Below are 26,331 nucleotides of genomic sequence, written 5' to 3'. Positions count from 1 at the left end.
AGAGCTTTATTCCCAAATATCTTCCTGTCCTCCCAGCAGCACTGGATTGAGAAACAGCACCACGAGGGTGCTTTGTACCCCAGTGGGAAGAGGATGGGAACAACAACAAGGTTTTAAGGAACACTTTTCTGTTTGCCTCATATTAAATCTCTTTTGTCAGGAGTCCTTTTTTTTTTTTTTTTTGTAAGGGGAAAGGAACATTTTAAATTTTGCAGTGATTCCTGTCTCTCCCAAGTGCTTATTCCTGGCTGAGACTGGGAATGCTCAAGCAAAAGAAAGTTTTGGAATTGCTTGCTCCTTGTGACACACTCCTACCTTGGCAAGAGGATTGTCACCTCCTCTGGAATACTGAGGGAAAACCACACGTTTATACATGAGAACATCAAAAATGGAAACATTCAGTGTGAAGCAAATGGTGGTTTTTTATGGCATTAATAAAACACATGGGAAATTATTTTCAAGCTATTTTTCCATCCTAAGCTTTATTTTTTTTCTTTCTCTCCTATGGAAGAACATCCAACCTTCCCATTCTCCACCAATTACCAGGTTTATTCCCTGATAAAACTATTGCAGATTTTCTTTGCCTGGGAGGCAGTTTTTCCAGAAAGCAACATCCCACTCCTTCCTGGGTGTCAGGCCACTGCAAATACAGCTTTGAACTCTCCCAACCTGATAGAAAAACCTATAATACTGAACCCCATAAAATGAGTTTCAGGCTTTCTGCAGCTCATTTTATCTCTCCCTAACTCCTTCCTGCTTTCCCTTATTTTCTGGAGTCACAGCTTTATTTCTGCTCCTCCCTCCCCTCTCCTTCCTCCTAACATTTAATTTGTCTTATGTGCCTCAAATAGTTCTTTCTTCTGGTGACCTAATATTTTAACCTTAAGCATGATGAGAAACAGACTTCACAAAGCTGACACGTGAATTAAAAGTGAAACACATGCCTCAGCACAAGTTAATTAAAAATAATACCTATAATGTTAGCTCGTTTCAGCTATTATTCGACCACAAATTTGCACCCATCAATAAAGGGAGTCCACAATTGCTGCAAAAATAACACTAAGCTCGAACTTACCAAAATTGGCTGGTTTAATTCTCTTTTTATTTCACAGATAAAAAGATCTCCCTGACAGGAGGGGGCAGCCGGGGGGGGGTGGTGGGGCTCTGCTCCCAGAGAACAGGATGAGAGGAAATGGCCTCAAGTTGTGCCAGCAGAGGTTTAGGTTGGATATTGGGAAGTTTTTTCATGGAAAGGGCGATCAGGCATTGGAATTGGGGCAGTGGTGGAGTCCCCATCCCGTGAGGGATTTAAAATCCCTGTGGATGCAGCTCTTGGGGGGACATGGGCCAGTGGTGGCCTTGGAAGTCCTGGGGATGGCTGGACTCGATCTCAGAGGGCTTTTCCAACCTAAATAATCCAATGGCTCTGTGAAATTCCAGAGTCCTTTAACAAAATGCAGCATGTTTTCCTCAAGAACCTTCCTAGGAGTTAGGCCCGGGCGGGAACACGGCGCTTTCCCCAGCAGTCTGGGATTGTCGGGTTTAGGAGCAAATTTGGGCTGGGGCTAAATCCAAACCCTTTCGAAGCAGCTGCTCTCACTGAATTAGTTGGTCAAGCCTAACAACTGTGAAAACATTGGGAGTTCACAAAAACTGCAGGTCCATCATAAATCCAGCCCCTGCCAGCCACACAGATTCCTCAGCTGGGAATTGCCAGGGCTTTAAAGGGCGTCACCACTGGTATCAGACTGGGAATGGACTGTGGAAAAGATCCTTCTGGAGATAAGAAACTCCTTCTTAAGACAACAAACACAGGGAAAAGCTGCTCCAGTGGAAATGAAGAGCTGTCCCTCCGTGCCCTCATGGAAATGGGATAAGGCACGGGGAGAGAACCTGTTTGTTTTCCTTCAAAACATTTTCCCTCTCTCCGGGGGCTGCACAGACCTGAGTGAAGCAGCCACACTCCAGAACCACCCTGGGACCAAACCACTCCTATTTCAGAAGCTAGGGCTGGAATATTCAAAATGTAGAGTCCAATTTTGCACATTTTGATCAGCCTTGAGAAGGATGCCCAGCCCTAAATTCTGGTAATCATGCTTTGAGGAAAGAACTGTGTAAAAATGGCGTTTTTCTACTCAAAAATGGGACAAATTCCTCCCAAAACTTCAGTTTTTAGGAAAAAAAGCAGGCAGTTACTGCCTTTTCCTCCTGTTAAGAGTGAATATGTTCCAACACACCTTCCTGCCTGTTTTCTGAAAGCTGCATTAAAAGAATTATTAAGTAAATTCTAACCCCTTTTTCTCTTTCTTTTCCTTTTCTCTTTTTTTTTTTGTTGGAAACTTCTAATTTTTCAAGGCAAACCAGTTTGAAACTACAAATTTAAATTGTTTGTTTGCAGTTTGCAGAAAACACCTAAACCACTGTCCCTTCACAGCGTTTTTACAGCCAATAATTGGTATTCAAGGTGAAAAAAACCCACTTTTCACCCCTCATAACAAGCACATTTTAAAATTCATGTGGCTGAAAATGCACAAATTTTTCTGGACTTGTCTAAGTTTTAGGATATGGAATTTATTGGTATTTCCCAACACATAAAACGATCCCAATTGCTTTATTTAGTTGTGTTTTATTATTCCAGTGTGCCAGCAACTGAGAATAGGAATCCCCTTGAGGTTTGCATTAGAAGGAATTATGTTAATGTACCACTGGGACCAGATCACAAATTTGTAAGGCATTTTACACATGATTATTTGGGGTGCTTTGATGCAAATTATATTCAGGGTGCTGTTAACATCCAGTCTGCCAGACTTCCTACCTGTGCCACCAACATTTCAGCTGCAAATCTGAAATTAATTTGGATTGATAAGCTCCAGTGCATGGTATGTCTGATATTAATGCATTCCCCAACCAGAAAAATGTTATTTAAGATAACAGACCTGTTTCTAGAACTTTGTTTTAACAACATCTGTCCTGGCACACTCGAGCAGTTGTGCTGGATCAGATTTAAAAGCTGGGTTTTATCTCGGAGTAGGTGAGATGCTGGCTCAGATCAATACTCACTCTTATCGTGGTCTTGTAACACAAAACATGTATTTTGTAACTGCATAAAAAATTAAAGGAGGATTAAGCCAAACATCGTTTAAAAGGCAGGCCCAGCCCTCATCCATGCAGCAAAGCCATTTGGAGTTGAAAATCAAAGGCAACTCTGATATTCCTACCCCGCTGCTCCTTTGATCCAGCCAAGGAACTTTATTTTGGCAAGACCACGATTGCCTGTTTTGTCTGAAATGCCAAGGATGGAATAACAATCCATGTTATTCATGGAAAATACACAGCTGAAACCCATGGAGTTCCTCCAGTTTATCCCCACACAGCTGAGATCGGACCCTGAAACAGCTCCTGATGCCCCAAACAGCTCCCAGTGCAAAGCAAACACTCCCCAGATCCTTCCCTCACATTTAGCATTGCTGGAATAATAATTTTCTCTCATTATCTCTTGCTCCTTCCCAGTCTCCAAAAGATGGGATACTCCTGGAAGGGCAAATCCTCACTTGATACTTGTGCCTGGGCTGCTTTGTACCCATTGAGGAGGAAAAACTGACACCACCAAATTTTAAATAAATGCTGAAAAAATACCATGAAGGCCAGAAGTCAGACAAGGAGATTCCCAAAACTATCAGAGCTGCCAGCAGTGCAAAAGAGGCTTTGTGATGCTTTCAAGTCCAAGATGAAGAGTTTCTGCTGTAATTCATACTTGTTTCTCACAAGAGGGAAATGGTGGAGCTGTCACCAATAGCGCAGGGTTAAAGACATTTATTTATCATTTAAATGCAATAAAATAGTTTCTGTTCCAAAAGTAGCTAAAGAAGACACTCGAGAGGAATTACTGAAGCCAAAGCTTTTAAACACAGGCAGGTTGAGGCAATTTCCATCCCAGAACTGTAGAAGAAACCTCTCCATGATCTCTGCAAGGTATCCTGTGCTGTCCATACTCACACACATCCTGGGAAAGCCCAAATCACTCCACTCCTGTTTGCCTTACACCATCCAAGCCAAACCAGTGGAATGGCTGGAATGAAGCCCAAACAATGCAGGATTTGAGGTGGTGACAGAGCTGGGGGCAGTTCCCAGGAGTTTATGGAAAAGAGACCTCTCAGGGTCACTGTGGCAGAGTCAAGAGCTGGGCTGTCCAGGGAACAGTGGTTGTGTGTTTAGGATCCTAAAGGGGGATTCTGACCTCACACAGCACGAGCATGATGAAATCAGATAAAATCAACATGAGACTTTTTGTTTTCCAAGGATGTGCCCCAGTTAACTGAAAATCACCAGAACTGAGCCGTAACACACCCAGAAGAAGTTCTACAGCAGTGGGGACTGCAATGGTCTCTTCTCACTTTAAGCCCTCCCAATCTCTAAACCAGCTGGGACCCTTGAAAGGGGACTGGCTTGCAAAGTGCTCTTGGTGCTAATTGCTGGGCAGAACTGTGGCAAGAGAATGTGCCCATTCATCTGGAGCAAAATCAGGATGGAGAGAAAATGATTTGTTTAAAGTAAATTCACCGCCACAAGAAATTTGGCTGGAGAACTATGGCAGGGTAACATTTGTGATTCATTTTTGCTGGGCTCAGGCACCAGTAACAGCATCCAAATACCAGCTCAGATGATAAGTGCTTTCCTTCCTCACCCAGGTAACCACACATGTTTTCCTGTTAACAAGATCAATAAACTTGACACACTCAGAAATGGATGATTAACTCCTTTTACAGTATTTGAGGTGGCCCGGGGTTATTGCTTTGAACAGCCAGAGCTGGAATGTCAGGAGTGGTTTTAATTATCAGGATAAATAATGTAACACCTTATAATCTTCTCCCTCGAACTGCAGGACTCTGTGATGGAGTTACACAGACTGGGAGTGACTAGCGACTGCACACAGGCTGGCTGAACAGCAATGTTATCCTTGTAGGAAAATTCATTCCCAAGGTTTTACACCCTGTTGAAGTCATGAAAGCCCCCTGGGTCAATACAGATTTATTCCTACTTTTAGTGGTCTTACTAGGCTGAATAAACACTTGCCCCAACACTGGTTCTCCTAAAGGCTGCAGAAGCCTGGAGTAAAACCTTAACTCAAGCTTGGGATGGGTTCAAATGGAAAAAGAACAGGTTTAGTGGGATATTGGGCAGGAATTCCTCCCTGTGAGGGTGGGGAGGCCCTGGCACAGGGTGCCCAGAGGAGCTGTGGCTGCCCCTGGATCCCTGGAAGTGCCCAAGGCCAGGCTGGAGCAGCCTGGGACAGTGGAAGGTGTCCCTGCCCATGGGATGAGCTTTAAGGTCCCTTCCAACCCAAACCATTGCATGATCCTATGAGGGAAGGAAGCTCTGCAGCTGCCCAGCTCCCAGCTGGGACAGAGATTTCCAGGAACAAGCTGAGGTCCAGCACTTGGCTCTGGATCCCAGCCTGGGATGTCTCACCAGGCAAAAAGCAAAGGCTTGACACTGAGTCTGTCTGAAAGGGGAGGAGAATCCCAAACTGCCCACGGAAAGAAAGGATTTACATCGAGAGGGAGATGACTTTTCATGTGGGTGAAAGAACGCCGAGGACAGGAAACAAATCCATCCCACAGAGCCACAGACGCTGCCTCTCCCCCTCCCAGTGCCCTGTGCTTTCAAGGCTGTAATTATTATCATTATTCCTACTTTTTGTTCTCCTGAATAACTCCTACCACAAGCAACCGGAGCTTTCACTACTGCAATGTTTGAAATGTTTCATCTTAATTCATTTTCCAGCCCACTGGTAGCAAGGCTGGCAGATAAACCAAAAACCTGCTTGAAGCTGTGCCCAGAGCTGAGCTTTGGATCTGATGAATCTCCAGCAGATCCCTCAGTGCTCCTCCTTCCCTTGGTTCCCCCTCAACACAAAATCAAAAGAGCAGAAGAGGATCTGTTTAAGGAATATCAGCAACAACTGGGCACTGAAGTAAAAGAACAAAACGAGACAGAGATTGAGATTTGCCCACTGAGGTTTTATTGCTGGCTTGTGTGAGAGATTTTACTGCGACCACAGAAACATTATAGGCCTTTAAAGAGGATTTTCCTCATAATGAAAGGCCTTGTGGCACAGGGGAGCCTCGTGCACCTTGGAGATGACCTCAGATATTATAAGTGGGTTCTGAAAAGTGTGAGTAGTTCTTTACTCCACTCTTACACCCACCCATGTCCACGGCCCAGGAAGGTTCTGGAGCAGCATTCAGCCTCCAGATGCTGCAGGGTTGGAAATAAAACAAGGACTTGGAAACGTACTTGTTCCATGTGAGAGATGCCCCATTCCCTCTTTCAGAATATCATCATTAAGTCACCATTTCATTTGCCAGTGTTCTGACTCAGTTACACTGAACTCATGACAGCCAGGCACCATTTTACACCACAAGCACCCAGGTTAGAGAATCATTTCCCTTCTTTCCTCCTCCACCTACAGCCCTTCCCACCCCTTCCCAGGAGTAAAATGCAGGGCAGTAGAGGCAGTGGGGACCAGAGGAACTCAAGCCATGTGTTCTCCTGCAGCACTGAATCCTCAGAGGGACTGTGATCCCGCCACAAGCTGGTGGGCAGGGAAATCAAGGACCTTGCTTTCCAATCCTTTAGATTTTTGTTGTGCTTTGTTTTATAACTGCTTAAGGCAGGCCAGCAAACCCCCAGAACAGAATAGAAAGCTCCCAAAGCCTGGGGCTGAGGTGAATTTTCCATTAGAAAATACAATCCTTGTCCCCAAAACAACAGTCCCCACCTCTGTCTTAGCAACTCTGCAGTGAAAGGCCACTGAAGAAGGAACTGGGTTGGATTTACACACAAATAAAACAACAGATCAATAATTTTCACATCTTGTGTTGTCTGAATTACAACAAAAATCAGGTCTAATCCCACATGAATTAGAAACTCTCTAAAGCATCATTTTTCATTTGTCCTCTTTGAGGACAAGACACATATTCAGGCCAAGTCCTTCCAAACCCAAGCAGCACAAAGCCAGGCTCTGCTCAGCCAGGACTGAAACCTGACCCAGGCCAGGATGACTGAAATCCATTGTTACTGTAATATTATCAGATCTTTCCTCACAGCCTTCAGGCTCAAAGAAATCCCACTAAGACACTTAAAATGTCCTTCTGATTAGAGCTAAATGAGATTTTTTTTTTGATTAAAACTGTCTTAAAGAGCAAACCTCGCCTCCTGAACGCTGGAATGCTTCACAGAAACCCAGTGGTTTGGCCCAAAGTGCTGCTGCAAGCTTTTAGCAGCTCCATAAGGGATTTTGGGGTTGGCTTCAAAAGAGCTGTTACCTGGAATGACCACATGAAATATGGGAAAACCAGATTATGCCTCTGCTCTGAAGCAGAGCCAGCATCTTCCTCCCCTCAAGTGTTGCTGGGTTAGGGGCTGTGCAGTTTTTATTTTCTGAGACAAATGCCTGATGGCCTGAGCTTTGTTTCAACAAGGAATAAAAGCAAAGTTTGGAAGCTCAGAATGTTTAATCGAATCCAAGAGTTTGTTTCCAAGCAGACTTAGCTGCAGCCTTAACGTGGAGCTTAGGAACACAGGTCCCCCGTCCTGGGGGGGTGAACTCCTACCCAGACAACTTCTGCAGGGAGAGCAGTGGGAAAAAGGCCTCTGGGTGACATTAAGGCATTAATGGGAACAATATTTGGCAGGTTGGACTGTTTGGTTTAACTTGCAAGACTGGGTTTATTATTAGTCAGACCCCGACTGCCAACTGGGCTCGATGATATTTATTATTTTTTACAACAGTTGAAGAATATCTCCATGAACACAACGGCCTGGAGGAAATTATCAGCAGAAGTAATGCAACTTTCCAGCCTTTCCTGATTTATTTTTTGCCTTTCTGTTGTCAAAAACTTCAAAATGATCCTCATGTTGCTCCTTTTTAAATAAATCAGGAAAGTGGGCACAGAGTCTGTAACTCGGGGTCAAATTATGTCATCCCAGGATTTCTTTAGTGCTGTGGAAAGACTGATAACTGGGATATTCAATTAGAGAAAGGAAAATTTATCCTATATCTGTACTTTACTTATCAGTCCCCTTGGAGTCATAGAATTATAAAGCTTGGGAAAAATCCTTGAGTCCAATGAATAACCAGGATCCTGTGAGGGATTTGAGAGTTTCCTGGATCCAGTGTTTAAAAGGGCAATAAGGTCTTGATGGACACATAAATATGAATATAAATAAAGTCATTGATATATAAATAAAGGCAATAGAATGACAGCATAAATGCCTCTTTCAGTTTTATCCTCAGCTCTCAGCTCCCTCAGGCTCTGGGATCTGGCCACAAATCCCACGTGCCAGGCCCGGGAATACTGACAGTGCAACTGGGTGTGTGAAAGCCTGGTGGAAATAGAAGCCCCAAACTCCTCAAATACTGACTGCAGCATTGCACAGGGTCCCTTCCACACTGAACATTTATTCCCATGTGGAGCTGCTATGGGTGCTCCCGCACAGAAGGAAAACAAAGCCAGCTCTTCAACAGCACCCTGTCTTCCCTTTGTGCTGCAGAAATGCAGCAGGGAGCTCCAGCTCCCCAAGTCCAAATGCACCTCACTCCCTTCTCCCTCCCTGCTTAAAAAAATATTGACATCTCTGTAATTGATTTGTTTTCAGATAATTCAGCTCCGGCTCCGCGTTGTGCTGGGCCTTTCCCCCGTGCCACGTGCGCACAGGAGGGGTTTCTGTTTGCACTGCCCGTAGATAAGGGAACACTTCAGCTGAAATCTGCAAAAATATTTATCAGACACCCTTTTAAAAGTCAAAAGCACTTTCTGAGCTCAATCTTTCACCAAACTCCAGGCCAATTTCTTTTCTGTAGACTTGCCACAGCATAACAAAATGCAGTTCAGGCCGCTTCATGGCAAAGAACGTGGCTGTTTGCAGCACTGCTCACATGAAAACCAGTGGGTGATGCAGGGCCACAGCAGACAGGAACAGCTGGATGTTGGGAAGGAATTGTTCCCTGGGAGGGTGGGGAGGCCCTGGCACAGGGTGCCCAGAGCAGCTGGGCAAGGCCAGGTTGGACACTGGGGCTGGGAGCAGCCTGGGACAGTGGAAGGTGTCCCTGCCCGTGGCAGGGTGGGAATGGATGAACTTCAAGGTCCTTTCCAACCCACCCCACCCTGTGATTCCATCCCCTATTTTGTTTCAGGCCCCTCCTGCAATAGTTTGGGCTGATTCCCCCAGACCAGGTGTCCAGACGCCCTTCAGCTGCACCAGCTCCAGTTCAGGCCCCTCAAACACACCTTAAATCTTACTGTGCCTCAGCTTCCCACATGTCTGGGAGATAAGAGGAGGTAAAGAGGCACAGGACCCTGGGATTCCCAGATAAGGTGTATATTTAGCTACCTAAGTACCCTGAGGTCGATAAAACACCCTGGAATAGGCTCTGTAGCCAATTGATTTCATACAAGACACAACTGTGACTTCCTAAATTCTGTATTACATTTACCCAGAGGTTTTCAGTTCTTTTTGCTTGCTCAGGAAAATCCAAGAACTTGACTCCCAAAAACCTGTGAACCCTGGTCCCTCAGCAGCCCCTCAGCAATCACCTCATTGTCCCCAGTGCCAGAGCAGAACAATCCAGGGAAAAGGTGAGACAGAGGCACAAGAGATAAGTGTGCAGCAGATCAAAGACCCAGTGGAGAGGACAAGGCCAGCTCTCCCTGGAAACATTCCCATTCCAGCCCTGGCATGCTCCCAGCAGATAACCTGCCTGAGCCCCTGGCAGACTGAGGGAGTATTATTTTCCCTGGGATGAAGTCATGCAGCAGGACGTAACATGGTTTGTGTCAGCATCAGCCACTCAGGCTCCAACCTTGCACCATGTGGGGTTTCTTTTTTTCCCCCAAATATATTTATATTGGCCTCTGCACGGAATATCCCACTTCAGGCTTGTGTCTCAGATCCCACAGGCTGTAGGAACGAGCTGTTGCACCAGCACACAGCGGGACTGTAAAAGATCCCGCACCAGAACGCCTGGGAATTGTGTCCAGTCCTCATTCAATATTTCCATCATTGAACAGCAGGAGGGAGTTTCTGAGACAGCCACAAAACATGGGACAGGCTGGAATTCCAAGATTCCAGGAGTCAAACCTGGCACCCAGAGTGCAGGGACATTGCTCTCAGGATGCTGCTGGAGCAGCAAATCTGTTCTGGCCTCTTTATTGGCGTTTTTTCCTCTCTAAACTTTACCTTCTGTGGCCAAGAGAGGAAAGTCTCTGTGTTCCTCTTTGAAATCCACAATCACACACGCAGTTGGCCGAGCCTCACCTGGATGCTGGCCAGTGGTTACACATTTTCTTGTTGCAGGAACCATGCTGGCACACAGAGCCACTGCACAAAAGATCTGTTTTACTCAAAAACCCAGATGTGTTTAGCTGAAAGGAAACAAATAAATAAATAAATAAATAAAAATCTCAGTCACTGAAAAAAGAGGATGGGAGAATCCAGGGGGGAGTTGTGGTTTCACAAGCCTTGCAAGCTATTTCTGGGAATTGCAAACCCCATTTCATTTCGTGAATCAGATGCTCCTTAAAGTTACAGCCCTCTCGTCTCCTCTTCCCCCTCTCCTCGTTCCCAGTGGTTAAATAAAGAACAAAACAATGCCATATTTAGGATATTTATATATAGAAGAGGCTCCACGAAGAACAAAAGGACTGTTCCAGAGGAATATTGGCACCAGGATGTTCATATTCCACTTGGGAAGTGCCAGTCCCTGCCATACACATCCAGGTTAAACCTCTTCTGAACATGCTCATGACACAATAAATTAATAATAAATACAGAGCATTTTCCTGCACTCTTCCCACTGGGTTACACTCCAGCAGGGTTTTTCCAGCTCGTTTTTACACCAGCCCACATAAACTGACATTTTCCTTTTCTTTCTCACCACAGCTCTTGTGGAAGTTCTTGCTCCACCACCTCTAATTTCAGTGATTTGTGCCCAGGATTTCTCCTGCAGTGGGCAAAATTCGGGACAAGCACAAAGCCAAGGCTCCAGGTAATGGAAACAATAGAGAATGAGACAAAAAGAACAAAAAGATTGGGGACAGAACCCTTTCCCAGGCTTCTCTCATCCCCAGGAATCCGCTGAGCTCTGACCTCATTCTGTTCTGGTTCTGATCTCTGCAGCCAGACCTGAGGTGAAGACCTTAAGGAACCAACCTTGCCAAGGATGATGGATAAAAAGTGAGTTTCAAAGGGATGTGAAGCACAGGAACTTCAAAAATCATGTTAAAAATTGGGGGTTTTGGGAAATTTTGAGAAGCAAATTCCTGGTTTAGTGGAAGGTGCCCATGGCCAGGGGTTGGAATGAGATGATCTTTGAGGTCGCTTCCAACTGAAACCCTTCTGGGACTCTGGGATGTGTGATACATTTGTGTGCACAATACACAGACACACGCAGAGCAGTGCACAAACACACTCTGCCACATGAGTTAACCACCAAAGCTCTCCCTTTGATCTTCCCAAAGTTATCCCATCCACCCAATCTGCGTTTGCATTGAGAGATTCCATGGATAAAAGATGGAGCTACATCAGCTGAGGGTGGCCTTTTCCAGCCAGAGCTCACTGACCTCCCTGCCCCTCCCAGACCCCTGCCTGCTGTGGAGGTGCCCTTGACACCATCCACGTTCTGGAAACTGTTCCAGAGCTCCAGCTGGAGAGCCTGGAGCTGGCTCCTGCGAGCACATCCGGATGTGGGACACTGGCATTCACACCCTCCCCACATTCCCTGAGCTGCCTGGAGCTGGCACTGCATCTGCAGCACCCAAAGATAAAAGAATGATTTATTTATGGAGCACGGCTTGGGGTTGTTGGGGTTTTTTTTTTCTGAAAACAAAAGAAGCTTCTCCCAGCTAGGTCAGAGCAGTAAGGCAGGATCATGGAATGTGGTTCCAAGGGTTTTACAGCCGAGCCTTGTCCAGCACAGGAGAGTTAAAGGGAGGATGCTCAGGGCAGGCAGTGCTCCCCACCCCAGCAGTGCCTCGGGTTCCCAGTGTCCTCAGGGACAGCACTGCTGCCTTTGCTTTCCTTTGCCTCAAACTCATTTTCAAATCAGACTTTTGGCTCTAACAGAGCCTTAGGGAAAGCAGCAAGAACAACACACATGAATTGCTGTGTTATCTACCCCTGCCTGTCTCCTTTTCAAGAAATCATCGTTTCACCGTCCCATTTACACGTGGCCCATCTGTTTTGCTGCCATCACATCGGGGCAGAGCTCTGCACCTGTAAATTCTGGAAGGAAAAGTGCTGAGTGAGTGGGTATTTTTAAAAACACCATCCTCAAAGGAAATCTGTAAATGAACAGAACCTTCCACTCGTGGCTGACTGATAAAGACACGGGAAAAGCAGGCCCAGGTTCCGAATTTTATGACCCAGCTTCCAGACTATTCCCAAAGAAAGTGTTTCCCCAGAGGGAGGATGATGAGAGAGGTCAACCAGGTGCTTCATCTCTCACCCTGGAGCTTGAAACTGACACAGCTGGGCTTGGTTTTCACACAAAAAAGCAGAAAAATTAATTTCATTGCTACAAATTCATTTTTCAACTTGCACAGGGAGAAGACATGGGAGTCACACAATCCAATCCCCAGGATTTTCTTTGCATGGAAGGAGCAGCAAACACAAAGGACCAGAATTTGAGGCAATTTCCCTCCTGCATTTCACAACATTCAACTGAAGTGTGATTAAATATCTTTTTTGGTTACAAAATTATAAGGCACAGCTACAAAATCAACTACTAAAGAGGACATTTCCCTTTCTTTTCCTTCTTTTCACCTTTTCACATCCTTTCTGTGTATTTTAGCTGGTTAAGTTGTGGTCTTTTTTTTTTTTTTTTTTTTGAAGGGCAGCAAAAAACCACCAAAACCCTGCCAGAAAGGAAAAATGGGAAAAAAGGCTCCCAAATATATTTTGTTTTAAAAAAGTGAGGCAATCCTGAGCGCTCTAGACAGTGGAACTCCAGCCCAGCTCTCTGCTTTCTGTGCTCACACTGCTCTCACGTGGGTTCTGACCACCAAGGACGTGTTGTTTAACCCCACAAATTTCAGAAACCCCAAACTAGGTGGGAGCAGCACAAAATCCCCATTTTCTCACCTCATTCATTAAATCTCCAAACTGCTGAAGAGCCCAACAGCCCCCGAATCCCACAGCAGCAGGAAACCTCCCTCCCCAGAACACCACAACCACCAAAGAGAGCTGAAATCCCAGCAAAGAGCTCCCCTTCCAAAGCAAACTCCAGGATTCCACGGCAGGCACCTTCACAAGGGAAGATAAAACCACATTTTCGGCTGTTCCATTAGAGGGCATCCTACAACATCCTTTTGTGGTCAGAGGCTTCTCCTCATTTATATCCTCTGCAATAGCTCATGAAAGATCTTCCATAAGGAGCCAGGAAAATTCACATCCCCAGGTTTTCGCATCCTTTGGTATCACATTAATTGCATTAATAGATTAACTTTCTGCTTTAGTTGGTTCTGTGCTCCTCTCCCCTCACCAGGAGAGGTGGATTTTCAATATTCTTCCACAATGTGAGATGTGAATAAACTGGACACAGCACCACAGAACTGCTTCCAAACCTCAGGACAGCTGGAGATCACACTTGAAATAAGGATTAAGGGACTGCAACAGGTGAGCAGGTTTGATCAGGTAGTTTGAAATTAGAGATAAAAGTGAATATTCTCAAAAACTGCCCACGACAGAAGCTCCACTGCCAAAATACAACGTGGGAAGTGCTCAGACCCAGCAGCAGGGGCCAAACCTGAGCTGCAGGACACAGGGAGTTGTGGTACAAACAGCCACTGCTCCCACCCACCTACTCAATCTTTAAAACCTCAGGTTTCAGACAGTTTACTAATGCAGGTACAGAGAGATACAGACACAGTTTACGACCCTTCAAATCAGCAAGAAGCCCCTGGGTAGTAAAATCTGCTTGCAGCGATAAATATTTTCCAGCTTGGGCTATGACATGGATGAAGTACCTGTAGGTGCACTGAAATCACTTCACAGACAGAAGGCACCAGAGGATCTAAAGGTAATAATATTGGAAATTAAGAAGTCTGGGGTAAGAAATAGGAGTTGACACGATAACATGAAAATGTAACTGTGAGACAGATAACTCAGTTATAATAAATTACTGACTTAAAGCAGAATGCAAAAGTGCTCCTGTCACACCAAATGACAAATGAACTTCTGACTGCTGAAATGCAAGATTAATGAATGCACACAAGAGACATGAAAGGACTTACGAGGATCCCGGGCTTGCTGTTGGCGGGGGACCTGGAAAAATGACAGAAGAAAAACAGCGTGATGAGTTACGGCGAGGTAGCAAGCAGGGAGCTTTTGAAAACCTTTTAAAAGATAAAAGCGCCAGCCTGTCATGCTGGCTGTGGTTTATGTAGCTGAACAGAGGAGTGGCAGCCCCTCAGTACCAAAGACAAGCCTGTGTTGGCTGCAGAACACAACACGAGGACAATAAACAGGTGAGGAACTCACCCTCCTCTTGAAACTGCCTTAGGAGAACATCTAATGATGAATTTCTTACCAGAAATCAGAAAACATGGGAGATTTATGAAAAAAGACTACGAAACTCATCACATCCATCATCCTTTGTGTGTTATTTGTCCAGTTCCAAAGAGGATTAACCAGGACTGTGTGCAAATATCTTCATCTCAGTGAATTATTTCCCCCTGACCGTGGAGGAGGAGAAGACACACAAAAGCTGTTTCTTGTTTGGAATCTTCTGAGTGGTAGGATCAGCTTTGAAGGCAGTTATCTCAATATAAACTTGCAAGAATGAGTGCTTATTTTCCCTGACAGGTATACATGTGTCTCATCACAGGCCCTCAGTCTGCAGTGCCAGCTGAAATTTCTCACTCACCAGACACAGAGGTCACTCAGGCACTCCAGAATAAAGGAGTTTTTCTCCTCTGGTCTGAATCCACCCAGGTATTAATGGGGGGCTCAGCCTGGAGCAAAGGAGGCTCAGGGGGGACCTTGTGGCTCTGCACAAGTCCCTGGCAGGAAGGGGCAGCCCAGGGGAGGTCGGGCTCTGCTCCCAGGGAACAGGGACAGGAGGAGAGGAATTGGCCTCAAGTTGCACCAGGGGAGGTTAAGGTATGATATTGGGAGAATTTCTCCTCCAAAACTGTTGGAACAGCGTGCCCAAGGCAGTGGTGGAGTCACCATCCCTGCAACTGTTCAGAAAACATGGATGTGACACCCAGGACACGGTTTGATGGTGAACATGGAAGTTGTGCTGGTTGATGGTTGGACTTGATGATCTTAAAGGTCTTTTCCAACCTGAACATCCCATGATTCTATGGAAGTACAGCTGTTCCTACACTCCCATGGATCCAATTATTTAGGAAATCTGTGGATGGGGTTAAAAGGGCAGAGATCCCAGCCCTTATAGGACAGACAACAGAGTCCAAAGTCTCTCTCAGGGGTTTCCAATGGCTTCTCAGCTCCCCAGACCACTTCTCCAAGCTCCATCCCAAGGAATGTTCCTGCCCTGCCATCCTAACGCCCTCCCTGGGAAGCAGAGTTCCAGCCAGCCCACGGATTCCTGGGCTCTCTGCACAACCTGGGTTTAATAGGTTTAACAAATTTGGCTTTTCCATCCCGACCAATTCCATGATACCACTACAGCAGTGCGCTGATTTTCCCTGGACAAACTCTTTCTCCTAAGTAAGAGTTGGAACAGCTTAAGAGGAGAAAACTCACCAAACTTTACAAAGAGCACCCCGGTGGTGGAGACCGTCCTCCTGCCGTTGGTGGCCACGCACTGGAAGTAGCCGGTGTCGGTGGTGTCCAGGTTGCGGATCCGCAGGCGGGATCCATAGGGGGTGGCTCGGAAGGAGATCCTGCGAGGCTCCTGCACCACGGGAGCGTCGTTCTTCAGCCACCTGACCGTGGGAGGGGGGTTCCCAGAGACTTTGCAGTGCAGCTCCGCTGTCTGGCCAAGGGTGGTGGTGATGTTGTTCATGGGTTCATCCAGCGTCAGGAAATAATCTGGGATTGGAGAGAAAAGAAGGAGAATGACGAACTCCAGAGCAGGGAATGTCAGTGTGGAGAAAGCTCCTGCTTGTCTTTGGAAGGGACACAAAGGAAGTGGATGTCACGTTTCCCTCTGCTGTTTTAACATCTCCTATTTGGCTCCATTCAGCACAGGAAAAACACTGCTTCCCTTTTTTCTTTTCTTTTTCCCAACCAATAAACATGAAGAACATCTCAGAACTCCAGTTGTTCATTTTGATGCTGACCTGCCTCTGCTCATGCTAGAATCCACAAAATATAGGAATATATGAAAGGAATCATTCAGAAGCGAAAATCCTGTTACCCAGAGAAGCTGTGGCTGCCCCTGGATCCCTGGAAGTGTCCAAGGCCAGGCTGGATGGGGCTTGGAGCAATCTGGGATAGTGGAAGGTGTTGGGGTTGGAATGGAATGAGCTTTCAGGTCTCTTCCAACCCACACCATTCCAGGATTCTGTGATCCTGTCTCCAAGCCATTTTCAGTGGCTCACAGAGCAGAGCAGACCATGTTATCCATGATTTTGTAAGCACCAACTGCAGAGATGAGGAATAAGGATCATACTGGGAAAAGGAGACTCTGTTCTCACTCAGTATTTCCAATACTAAGAGTACTGAAGATTACCTTCAATCTGAAATAGGGCTCATGACTGAAAAATCAAATTAAATTAAAATTACGAAGATGAATCTTTCCCAGTCCATTCCTGAGCATTGCCTTCTCCTGTCAAGAGCTATTTCACCGGGCATCCTTCAGGAAGAGGCCCATTCCCAGTTAACTGTATGCACCATTTAATTAAATTCTTTAAAGGCAGGGAGGGAGATGGATTGGGAATGGAATCCTCAGGCTTTCATCTCCATGTCAGAGGTTCAAACCTAATGGTGGTCATTAGTGCCCAGAGCCATTATCAGCTGCTGGCTGTCCCAGCAGGGTGGCCAAGGAATGAGAAATCCCAACTGCATCCGGCTCCTGAACTCTCAGAGCCAAACCAGAAGGTCAAGAAAAGCCAGAACCAGTAAGTGAACTCGGAATCACAGAATTACTTGGGTTGGAAGGGACCTTGGAGCTCATCCAGTTCCACCCCCTGCCATGGGCAGGGACACCTTCCACTATCCCAGGTTGCTCCAAACCCCATCCAACCTGGCCTTGGACACTTCCAGGGATGGGGAATCCCCGAATTGGTGCTGTGCTGCTTTTGCTCCACCACTCTCAGGTCCATGTGGAGTTAACTCCAGCAAGAAGCCTTCCCAAAAGTGTGAAAAAACCCTCTAGCACGTTCCAAACCAGCTCAGCCACCCAGTCTGCCTGAGTAAGCCACTTCCCTAATTATTCCCGGTAATATCGGCTTGCCCAGCTCCTCCCTTCATTATGGTTTGTGTGGAGCAGTATCTCTTGCCTTTGTTTTCAATCTGTTTAGCACACAGCTTACCCTGTATTTGCACAGCACTTTGAACAAGGCGTCCCTGTCCTCACCTGGTCCCAGGAGCCATTTGGGACAAACATTTGGCACAGAGGCCCTCCCACAGATATTTTTTTTCCACATATATTTTTTCAATTAAGTTCGAATGTGCAGGTGTGAAACTGTGCTTCTCTCAGGGAACAAGGGGCAGGATGAGAGGGAACCACCTCAAGTTACACCAGGGGAGGTTTAGATTGGCTATCAGGGAAAAACTTTTCATGGGAAGAGTTGTAAAGCATTGGAACAGGCTGCCCAGGGCAGTGGTGGAGTCACCATCCCTGGAAAGGTTTAAAAAATGTGTGGAAGTGGCACCTGGGGACATGGTTTGATGGTGAACATGGTGGTGGTTGGACTCGATGATCTTAAAGGTCTTTTCCAACCTGAACATTCCATGATTCTATGGAAGTACAGCTGTTCCTACACTCCCATGGATCCAATTATTTAGGAAATCTGTGGATGGGGTTAAAAGGGCAGAGGACAGACAACAGGGTCAAAAGTCTCTCTCAGGGGTTTCCAATGGCTCCTCGGCTCCCCAGACCACTTCTCCAAGCTCCATCCCAAGGAATGTTCCTGCCCTGCCATCCTAACACCCTCCCTGGGAAGCAGAGTTCCAGCCAGCTCATGGATTCCTGGGCTCTCTGCACAACCTGGGTTTAATAAAGCCCTGCTAACAGCCTGGGACTGCAGAACCACAGTTAATTACCCAATGTAACATTTCTGTACTGCAGCCGTTCATACAATTCCTGATAATGTTCTGGAGACTGCCTCCGACATCTCCAGCCTAACAGGGAGAGAAACACAGCCCTGGGATGGGTTGGCTGACAAACAGCACAGTGAGCAGAACGTTTTAAAGATCCTGAGGTATAAAGGAGAGGCAAATAAAGGAGTAAGGATGGAGGGCAGGTTTCCAAAGCCTGGATTTTGATGTATCAGTAGAAATCGTAAGTCAGTGAAAAAGTGTGGATATAACACAAGAGCTATAGGGCAACTTCTCTGTAGGGACCAAGAGAAGTGGCCTCAGCCTCAGCAGCTGCTGACTCCTCTAATTGTTCTCCACCTTCCTCCATGAGCTGCTGCAGGAATACTAAAACAAAATCATCTGCTAAACTCACCCTAGATTAGTCCTCAAATCCATAAATTTAGCATCTGAATCATAAACCAGATCAAGCAGCTCACCTGAGATGAGATTTAAACAGGGCAGGTTTGAAGCCACTGGGAGCTGTGTGAGATGTTTCTCATGGATAAAGCAGTTCTGGAATGAAAAATGAACTCCCAAGAAACCTTGGATTGCTACAGAGGCACACAAAATGATGAGCATCCCTTCCCTGGCATGCACAAAACTCATCCATCGCTGCCCTTGCCTGGTGTGGAGGGGCTGGAGAGGAGCCTGGTTGTATTTTTATTGTCTCTGGCACCTTCCAAAGCCCATCAAAGGAGAAATTCTGTGTGAATTCTGTGATTCTTCCCTGGGAGGGTGGGGAGGCCCTGGCACGGTGTTTCCAGAGCAGCTGTGGCTGCCCCATCCCTGAAGTGTCCAAGGCCAGGTTGGAGCAACCTGGGATAGTGGAAAGTGTCCCATGGCAGGGACGGAAAGGGATGAGCTTTAAGGTCCCTTCCAACCCAAACCATTTCCCCATAATTAATCTGACAGTCTCCTGCCATCCAGCAGCTCTCCAGATGGAGTTGACTCCCTCTGACCTAAAGAAGAATTTCTTAGAAAAAGGACAGTCCTTGTGTACTGGGAATGAACCAGGCTGGTGGCACCGGCCTTTGGAAAGTCTGAGTTTAATCCTGGCTCTGAGCAGTCGTGGGTGAATCAGCTCAGTTGTGATTTTTAGAAGAGCCAAAGGGAAGTAGACACCCAAAGCCAATCAAAGCTCACATGGGATTTGTGCAACTAAGGCCTTTTAAAAACACCCTTAAACCTTTTGGCTCAATGTCTCCAGCCATAAAGTGAGGATAATAATCCCTCTTACATCATGGGGAGGCTGCTGTGTACATTAATGAGATAATGCTCATAAAGCACTTTGAAGGTGAAAAGTGCTATGCTGGGATAAGCACTGTTATTATATTTTAAGTTAAATCTCAGGGTTTCAAGCACAGAACAAAAGCCTGTCCATATTTTAGAGTAGCACTCTATAAAAACATTTGGGAAACATTTTAATTTACAGGAGTACGGGAGAATAGCCTGAAAGAGTTCTAAATAAAATTTAGCCCACCTATAATTTAATAATAGTCAAACTGATTTTTTTTTAATTTGTAAAAACAATTTACTGCTGGGCCTAGACCCTGAATGCCAAGTTTCAGCCCACAGAGAGGTTTTTTTTTAATGGCTGAGTTATAAACCCTTGAAAAATGCTGACAGCCCCTTTACTAGAGCAGCACTAGCGGGTGCCCTATAATGAACTTTTAAATGACTTGAGATAATATCTGGAAAGCCAAGCCTGAAATATATTTCTGGGTTTGAGCCGTTGCCAAGGCAAACACAACACATCATAAGTCATCCTCCTGATTCTGAGCGCATAAATTGGAGACACTGCATATAAAACCCAAATATTAGGTATTCTTCATGGCCAAACTTTGTGCTGGTTTGATGTTACAGAGCAGCAACAGCTGTGCAAGGACGAAATGTAGAGCGTTGCACGTCTCCAAAGAAGAAAAGTGTCTGTATTTCCACAGCTCTGCCTTGACATTGTTAAATAGGAGCCTGCCCAGTCCTAATAAATCCTCCACTATTCTACTGCTTTTAAGTGGAACCCAGGTGGCTTTCAAAATAAAAGCTCATCCTGGCCGGCCAAGGAATGTTAATCTGCTCTGTGACCACACAGTTACTCTATCCTAAATTACCACAGACACATCTTAGAGCAGTAACACCCTCTTGGCTTGCAGGAGGAGTTTGTTGGCCACAGTGAGACCTTTCCCCCCAGGACCGTGTGTGCTGCATGTTTCTGATTTCACAAGGTGTTTAAAGCACGATGGGGATGCAGGATTAGACCCTGGAAGGGTCATTTTATGAGAAGAGTTGTTGTTTCATTTATCCTTCTCTTTCTGCCCCTCTGATCTTTCGGAATATTCAAAGAAAAGCTAAAATTAAAAGTCTCTGCTCAAGCCTAAACCAGCTTTAATCCAGGTGCACCAGAGAGGCTGGTGCGCCAAGTTCCTTCCATTACAGGTGGGAAACAACACAGCTCTCTGCAAAGGAACATCTCCAGACCTTTCCTCAAGCAGCTGTAGGGACACCTTTTCCAGCTGCTGGCCTGGAGAAATCGTTTCATTCTGGATTTGAAGATTCAAACCTGCAGCAGAGAAAGCAGAACCTGACCTGGCTGGAGCAAGGCAGTGGGACGCCAATATTCCAGGCTGTTTGTTGCACTTATGGAACCCTGGAATGGTTTGGGCTGGGAGGGACCTCAATGATCAGCTCATTGGAAGGGACCCTTCCACTAGACCAGGCTGATCAAGCCCTGTCCAACCTGGCCTTGAATTCTCTTTGTGAACTGAAAGGTTTGGCAGCTCCCTGGTTCTTTGTCAGTGCACGCACTGGAAAAATGCCCAAAAGTGTCTCTGTCAGTGACTGCAAAGAACGTTCAGTGATTGATAACAGAGTTGAAAACCTTTATCTAAAGGGAAGGAACTCTTGGCCACACCAGAGGGGCTGACACACTCTGTCCCATTTCATGTATTTGCCTGGAAAGCAGCATTTTCCTCCATCCAGAGCCTTGGATTGTCCACGAGTCCAGCGTGGTGCCACACCTGGACGTGCTCCGTACTCACAAATATCAGCACCGGCACTGAGCTCAGTCCCTTGGAAATCTTCCACATGGAATAGTTGTCTTTGGAGAAGGCCAACAACACAGGGCCCACCCAGCCTGAAGATGCCAGAGGGGCTTGCTGGCTGCTCCATGAGAAAGAAGGAACCAGCAGGATTTGTGATGGAAGCGTGGCCACGCACAGGGCACGTATTTCTCTGTTGGGAAAAGGATTCACCATGGATTGCTGGATCTGCCCATAGCTCACAAAGGAAAACAACTCCCCATGGGTCTGATCACCAGACCTTGTTATTAAAAGAGGGTAAAAGGAAAACTCCCCCTTGGAATGTCACTTATTTTAAATGAATAAAAAAGAGGAGTGACTGTGGGAGGGAAGAGATGCCACACTCAACCCGTGATTTGGCAACTCTTGGAGAGTATCAGGGTTAAAGAAGTCCAGATAATCATGTGGAAATATCCAATGTCAACAGTCTTGAGACAAAAGGAAACCCTCTGCTGCCTTTGCTTGCCCAGATTAATTCCCAGTGGGTTTCCTCAGCGATGTGCAGGGTCAATCTGGGATGCACATGGAAGCTGTGTCCTGGACTTTCCCTTCCCAGACTCCATCCAGAGGGTTCAGTACCACCCAGGATAACTCCCTGAGCTCAACCAGGCAGGGCACAGCTCGATGGCTTTTCAGATCTCCCCATGTGACTGTCACTGGGATTCTCAGAATTAATTGTTATATTCTGATAATTAGCAGCTTAGAGACGGCACTGGGCTTGTGGAGGGAAACCAGACTTCCAAAAAATTATCTGGAACCTCAATCCCACTGCTTTTAGATGGGAACTGGACAACTCACTGCCCTCCATGAACTCTTGAGATGCATTTGAGAGTCACATCTGCCCCTCCTTTCATGAGTCACCTCTGAGGTTTAAGGACAGATGTCTCAGAGGTCACCTTGAGGGGAAATGAAGATTTTCTTTACTCAGGAACTGGTTTTATAGCCCAAGTAGGAAACCTCTAAACTTTATCACCAAAAAAACCCATGATTTGGAATAGGTAAACAAATGTCCACATCCAGCTATAAAGCCAACTACTGAAAACCATCAAGGGATTTTGTTGTCACTTTGGAAGCTGCTCTGCAGTAAAGAGCCACAAAGAAAAACTCCAGCATTAAAGGGAGGGTGTATGGAAAGGTCTGTGCCTCAAGATTAATGCTGTGGAGTCAAAGAAAAGCTGTTATTTCTGACATCTTGACATAGCATCACTTTAGGATCTGGTTCTTATTAGCCCTTTCTGTGCCTTTTAAAGGTCTATTTTTTTTTTTCCACCAAAAATGTCAGGAAATTTGGAACAGAAATGTACAATAAAACACGTCCCTTGACCCTCTGATCTATCAATCTTTCAAATAAACAAAGATAGCTGGATGAGCCAGGAAAAGGTTATTATATATAGTTACCTTATGTATAATGGTCAATATTCACTGCACACACTCAGATTGTATAAAAAATCTGATGTAAGTGAAGCTTTTTGTGGAAGATTTTTGCCGTGAAAGCCCAAAGTTACTCAGGGTGGTTTCATTTTCAGGCCGCGTTCTGTGACCTTCGAATTTCACACCCTGTATTATTTATAAATGAGACATTCAAGAAACACAAATTCTCAAATAAAAACGTGCACTCCGTCAGTGGAAAAGCAAACAAAAGGAGCTAATGTACTGTGGCTAAAAAAATTTTCAAACAAAGTAGCAGCAATTTACTGCCCTGCTACTAACAGGACCCCACAAATCGAATCAGAACCCTGAGCCCCGTCGGGGGAGCTTGATTTACCCCATATCCCCCAGATAATAAAGGCAAATAAAAAGGTAAATTGTGCATGAATGTGAAAGCTGTAATTCTTCCCCTTTCAGCACACGTATCAAATTCGCATCCAGTGATTTCAAAGGAGAATCTGGAATCTCTAAAGGACCGGGGCCAAAGGCAGGAGGCCTCGATCCGCCTGGTGTTCACCATGTTTGGTTGTGTTGATGTTGTTTAGGATGTAGTTTGCCTAAGAGTCAAATTCTCCCTGGGAGATCACCAAGATTTTCCCTCTAAGAACTCCCAGCCAAGTCCTTTCCCTGCCTGGAAGGACATGCCAAGGTGGCAGCTTCAGCATGGGTTTGTCAGTGAGGGTGGCACAGCTTCCCCTGGGGAAGGCCCCAGAGCTCCATGAGCAGCCAGGCTGCACCCCAGGATGTCCTGCAGACCTTCCACGGCCTCCTCCTGTGCTGCAGCTGTTGTCCAGCCCTTCCAGGGAATATTCTGCCCACACCAGGATCGCCAGGAAGTTCAGGACACGCAGTCCCAAATGCTGCACCTCTCCCATCTCTGGTTTTGACCCTCCACTGTCATTCTCTGCTGCGGATCCCCAGACCAGCCCAGGGAAGGGATCCTTGATATGCCTTTGAATGTTAAGGATAAATCCCAGCTGGACCTCAAACTGTAAAATCCTGACTCCTGCTGCCAAGCTCTCCAGGGAATGTGGAGGGAGCACCATGGGACTGGGAAGTGCTGCCACACAAGCTCTGTGCCCCACAGAGGCGGTGGGGAGCTCAAAGCCTGGGCTTGGGACCATGGATGTCTGGAAATGGAAACGGTTCCCAAGCTCTGACCCATTCCAAAGCTTAATACTTGTGTGCCAGAGCTGATAGGCCATGAAAGGAAAAGGAAAATAGGCAAAACCTCACAGTAATGGCTTTCTTTGGAAGCTGAAAGACCAAGCTCCTGGGAGGAGGAGGAACCAGCAACAGGAAATGTGCTGCATCCCAGTCCCAGTTGCCTTAGCTCCAGCTCAGCCACAGCCAGGACACATCCCTGTGCCTCTGGAGGAGGCTGCAGGTGGGAATGGGGGCACTGGGAGGGCTGGATCAGGGGAAGCTGCAGGGACAGCACTGTTCTCTTACCAGCCCTGCAGAATGAACGGCCACTGGAGCTGAGTCCTACCCACAGGTAAAATAATATTTCAAAGCTGACTCTTTCCTGGCAAAGACTCCAATACTATCTTTGCCTAAGGATGAAGAGTTCCCAAACAATTCCTCCAGTGTAGCAGATGTAAATAGGCTCTCATTCCAATCCAGGCCTATTTCTCTGTAAATAAACCAACATGGGATGGAAGGAGGAAGGAAAAGCCTCTCCTTCCATGATCCCTTTTGTGGGAAAGGAGCAGCTGAATGGAGGGCTCAACTTCACCTTCGTAAAGAAGGAAAAGAAGATGGGAAATTGGGAGCTTTCCCAAAACAAGAGCTGGAGCAGGAGCTTGTCCCTTGGCGTGAGGGGAGAGAAGTGGAGGCAACACACAGGGAAGGAGAAATCCAAGGAGAAATCCCTGTAGGAACGCACATGGAAGAGGCTTTCCCCAGCCTCTTGGGGGAAAGGGACATCTCCCACCTGGGGCTGCTCCAGGCTCCCCCAGCCCAAGGGCATCTCAACTGGAAGCTTGGGAGTGAGAAGCTTCACATGCTGCCACCAGCTCCCTGAAATGGGGCTTTTCCCACCACCAGAGCCCCCCTTTTCCCCCCAACTTCCCTTATTTCTCCTCACAGAATTATTTATGGGATCATATTTTCATTTCTCTTTCTCCCTCGTGGCATTCCCTCTGCACACCATGGTTTACCAGTAGGAAAAGAGAGAGAAATGCTCACAGCTAAATCTCCCCCGTTTTAAAAGTGATTATTTTTTATTTTTTATGCCCAGTTTGTTTGTTTTTTTAAGGTTTTGGTGAGAAACCACCTCCTCCCTCCCATCAATCGTTGCTTTCAACAGCTCTTCACGGGTGGCTGCGTCTCTTTTAAATTCATTTCCTGCTAAAAAGAATAAACAGGCAACTATTTAATGCTGTCGATTTAGCTTATTTAATAGAAACTGAAACCTGAATAGGGCTCAGTTGTAAGATAATCACTGCAGAACTCACCCAGCGAGGCAAAGCACCAGATTAAGTCATTATTTCAAAATGCAGAATATTATTATCAAGCTGTTCCTCCTTCCCCAACACAGGGCACACACTGGAGGAGGAGATGCTCATTTCCAAAAGGCAGCAGGTAGAGCTGGAGCCACTTAGAGCGGGCAGGGATTTAATTGGGAAATCTGGCTGGAAACCACTTTCATGTGGTGAACTTAACAGGCTTTCAAATGAGTTTTACTGGGACGCCGGCGTGACCTCCTGGCTGAGAGCAGCCAAGACAAGTGGATGTTGACTCCTTGAGATGCAAAAGAAATGGGAGCCGAGCGCACGCCTCATTTTCTCCTCTGAGGTTTCCACTGCCCAGCTCAGTGTGTGCTGCCGAGCGCTTGGCTTTATCCAAGCCGGAGTTTCCAAGGCTTTGAGGAGAAGCAGCAGCTCCCACATGAAAGCCCCTGTTGGTGCCTGGGACAAGACAAAACCTGCGTGCCTTTGCTGGCAGGAGCTCCGGGAGAAGCCGCCCCTCTGACTAAGCTTTTCGGGCACAAACGCCTTTTAATCCCGTATGTAAATCCGTGTTGAGGTGTGGGAGCTGCCAGCACTCTAAATGCTAATCAGCTCCAGCAAAGGGGCCGGTAATCCCCCAGGAATGCGGGATTCAGCCCAAACCGTGCTAATTGCGGCATTCCAGGTGGATTAGAAGCCGGGAACTTCATTTTACCTGTTTCTGACAATATCTCTAGCTCAGAACAGGTGCCGTGGAGTTGGTGGGAAATGGTTCAATCACCAAGGTCGGGGTCGGGCTCAGCGCTGGCACAGAAATCTCAGCTCTGCTGGGACTCTCCAAAGCCAAAGCTTTGCTCTCTCTGGCATTTCCAAACTTTTGAGTGGATTTGTGGCCTTTACTTTCATTTTCTAGGCCACTTAGTTATTTCCCACTTTCTGAAAAACCAAAGAAAGCTGCCGAACAAGGAAAGAAACAAGGAATGAGAGCAGGTTTAGACGGGATGTTGGGAAAATATCCTTCCCTGGGAGGGTGGGCAGGCCCTGGCACAGGGTGCCCAGAGCAGCTGGGGCTGCCCCTGGATCCCCGGCCGGGGCCCAGGTCA

The 26,331-nt window shown here is 46.4% G+C and overlaps 1 protein-coding gene across 3 annotated transcripts in view; it reads right to left on the bottom strand.

The window, feature by feature from the left end:
• The window catches only part of ROR1 (receptor tyrosine kinase like orphan receptor 1), a 147,026-nt gene that overhangs the window by 20,767 nt on the left and 99,928 nt on the right, over positions 1–26,331 (bottom strand). For 2 of the 3 annotated variants that reach the window (XM_017740675.1, XM_017740668.1), the window contains exons 3-4: positions 15,772–16,059; positions 14,295–14,325 (exon numbers count right to left, since the gene is read on the bottom strand). In XM_017740675.1, the coding sequence (XP_017596164.1) occupies positions 14,295–14,325; positions 15,772–16,059 (319 nt within the window). Of the gene's footprint in view, positions 1–10,320; positions 10,418–14,294; positions 14,326–15,771; positions 16,060–26,331 lie in introns of those variants that run through there. The other variant, XM_017740684.1, reaches the window with a different exon arrangement.

Source organism: Corvus brachyrhynchos, unplaced genomic scaffold (assembly GCF_000691975.1).
Source record: "Corvus brachyrhynchos isolate BGI_N302 unplaced genomic scaffold, ASM69197v1 scaffold280, whole genome shotgun sequence".
Lineage (NCBI taxonomy): Eukaryota > Metazoa > Chordata > Aves > Passeriformes > Corvidae > Corvus > Corvus brachyrhynchos.
Note: the sequence above shows the minus strand (reverse complement) of the source record. Positions and strands in the feature narration are given on the sequence as shown.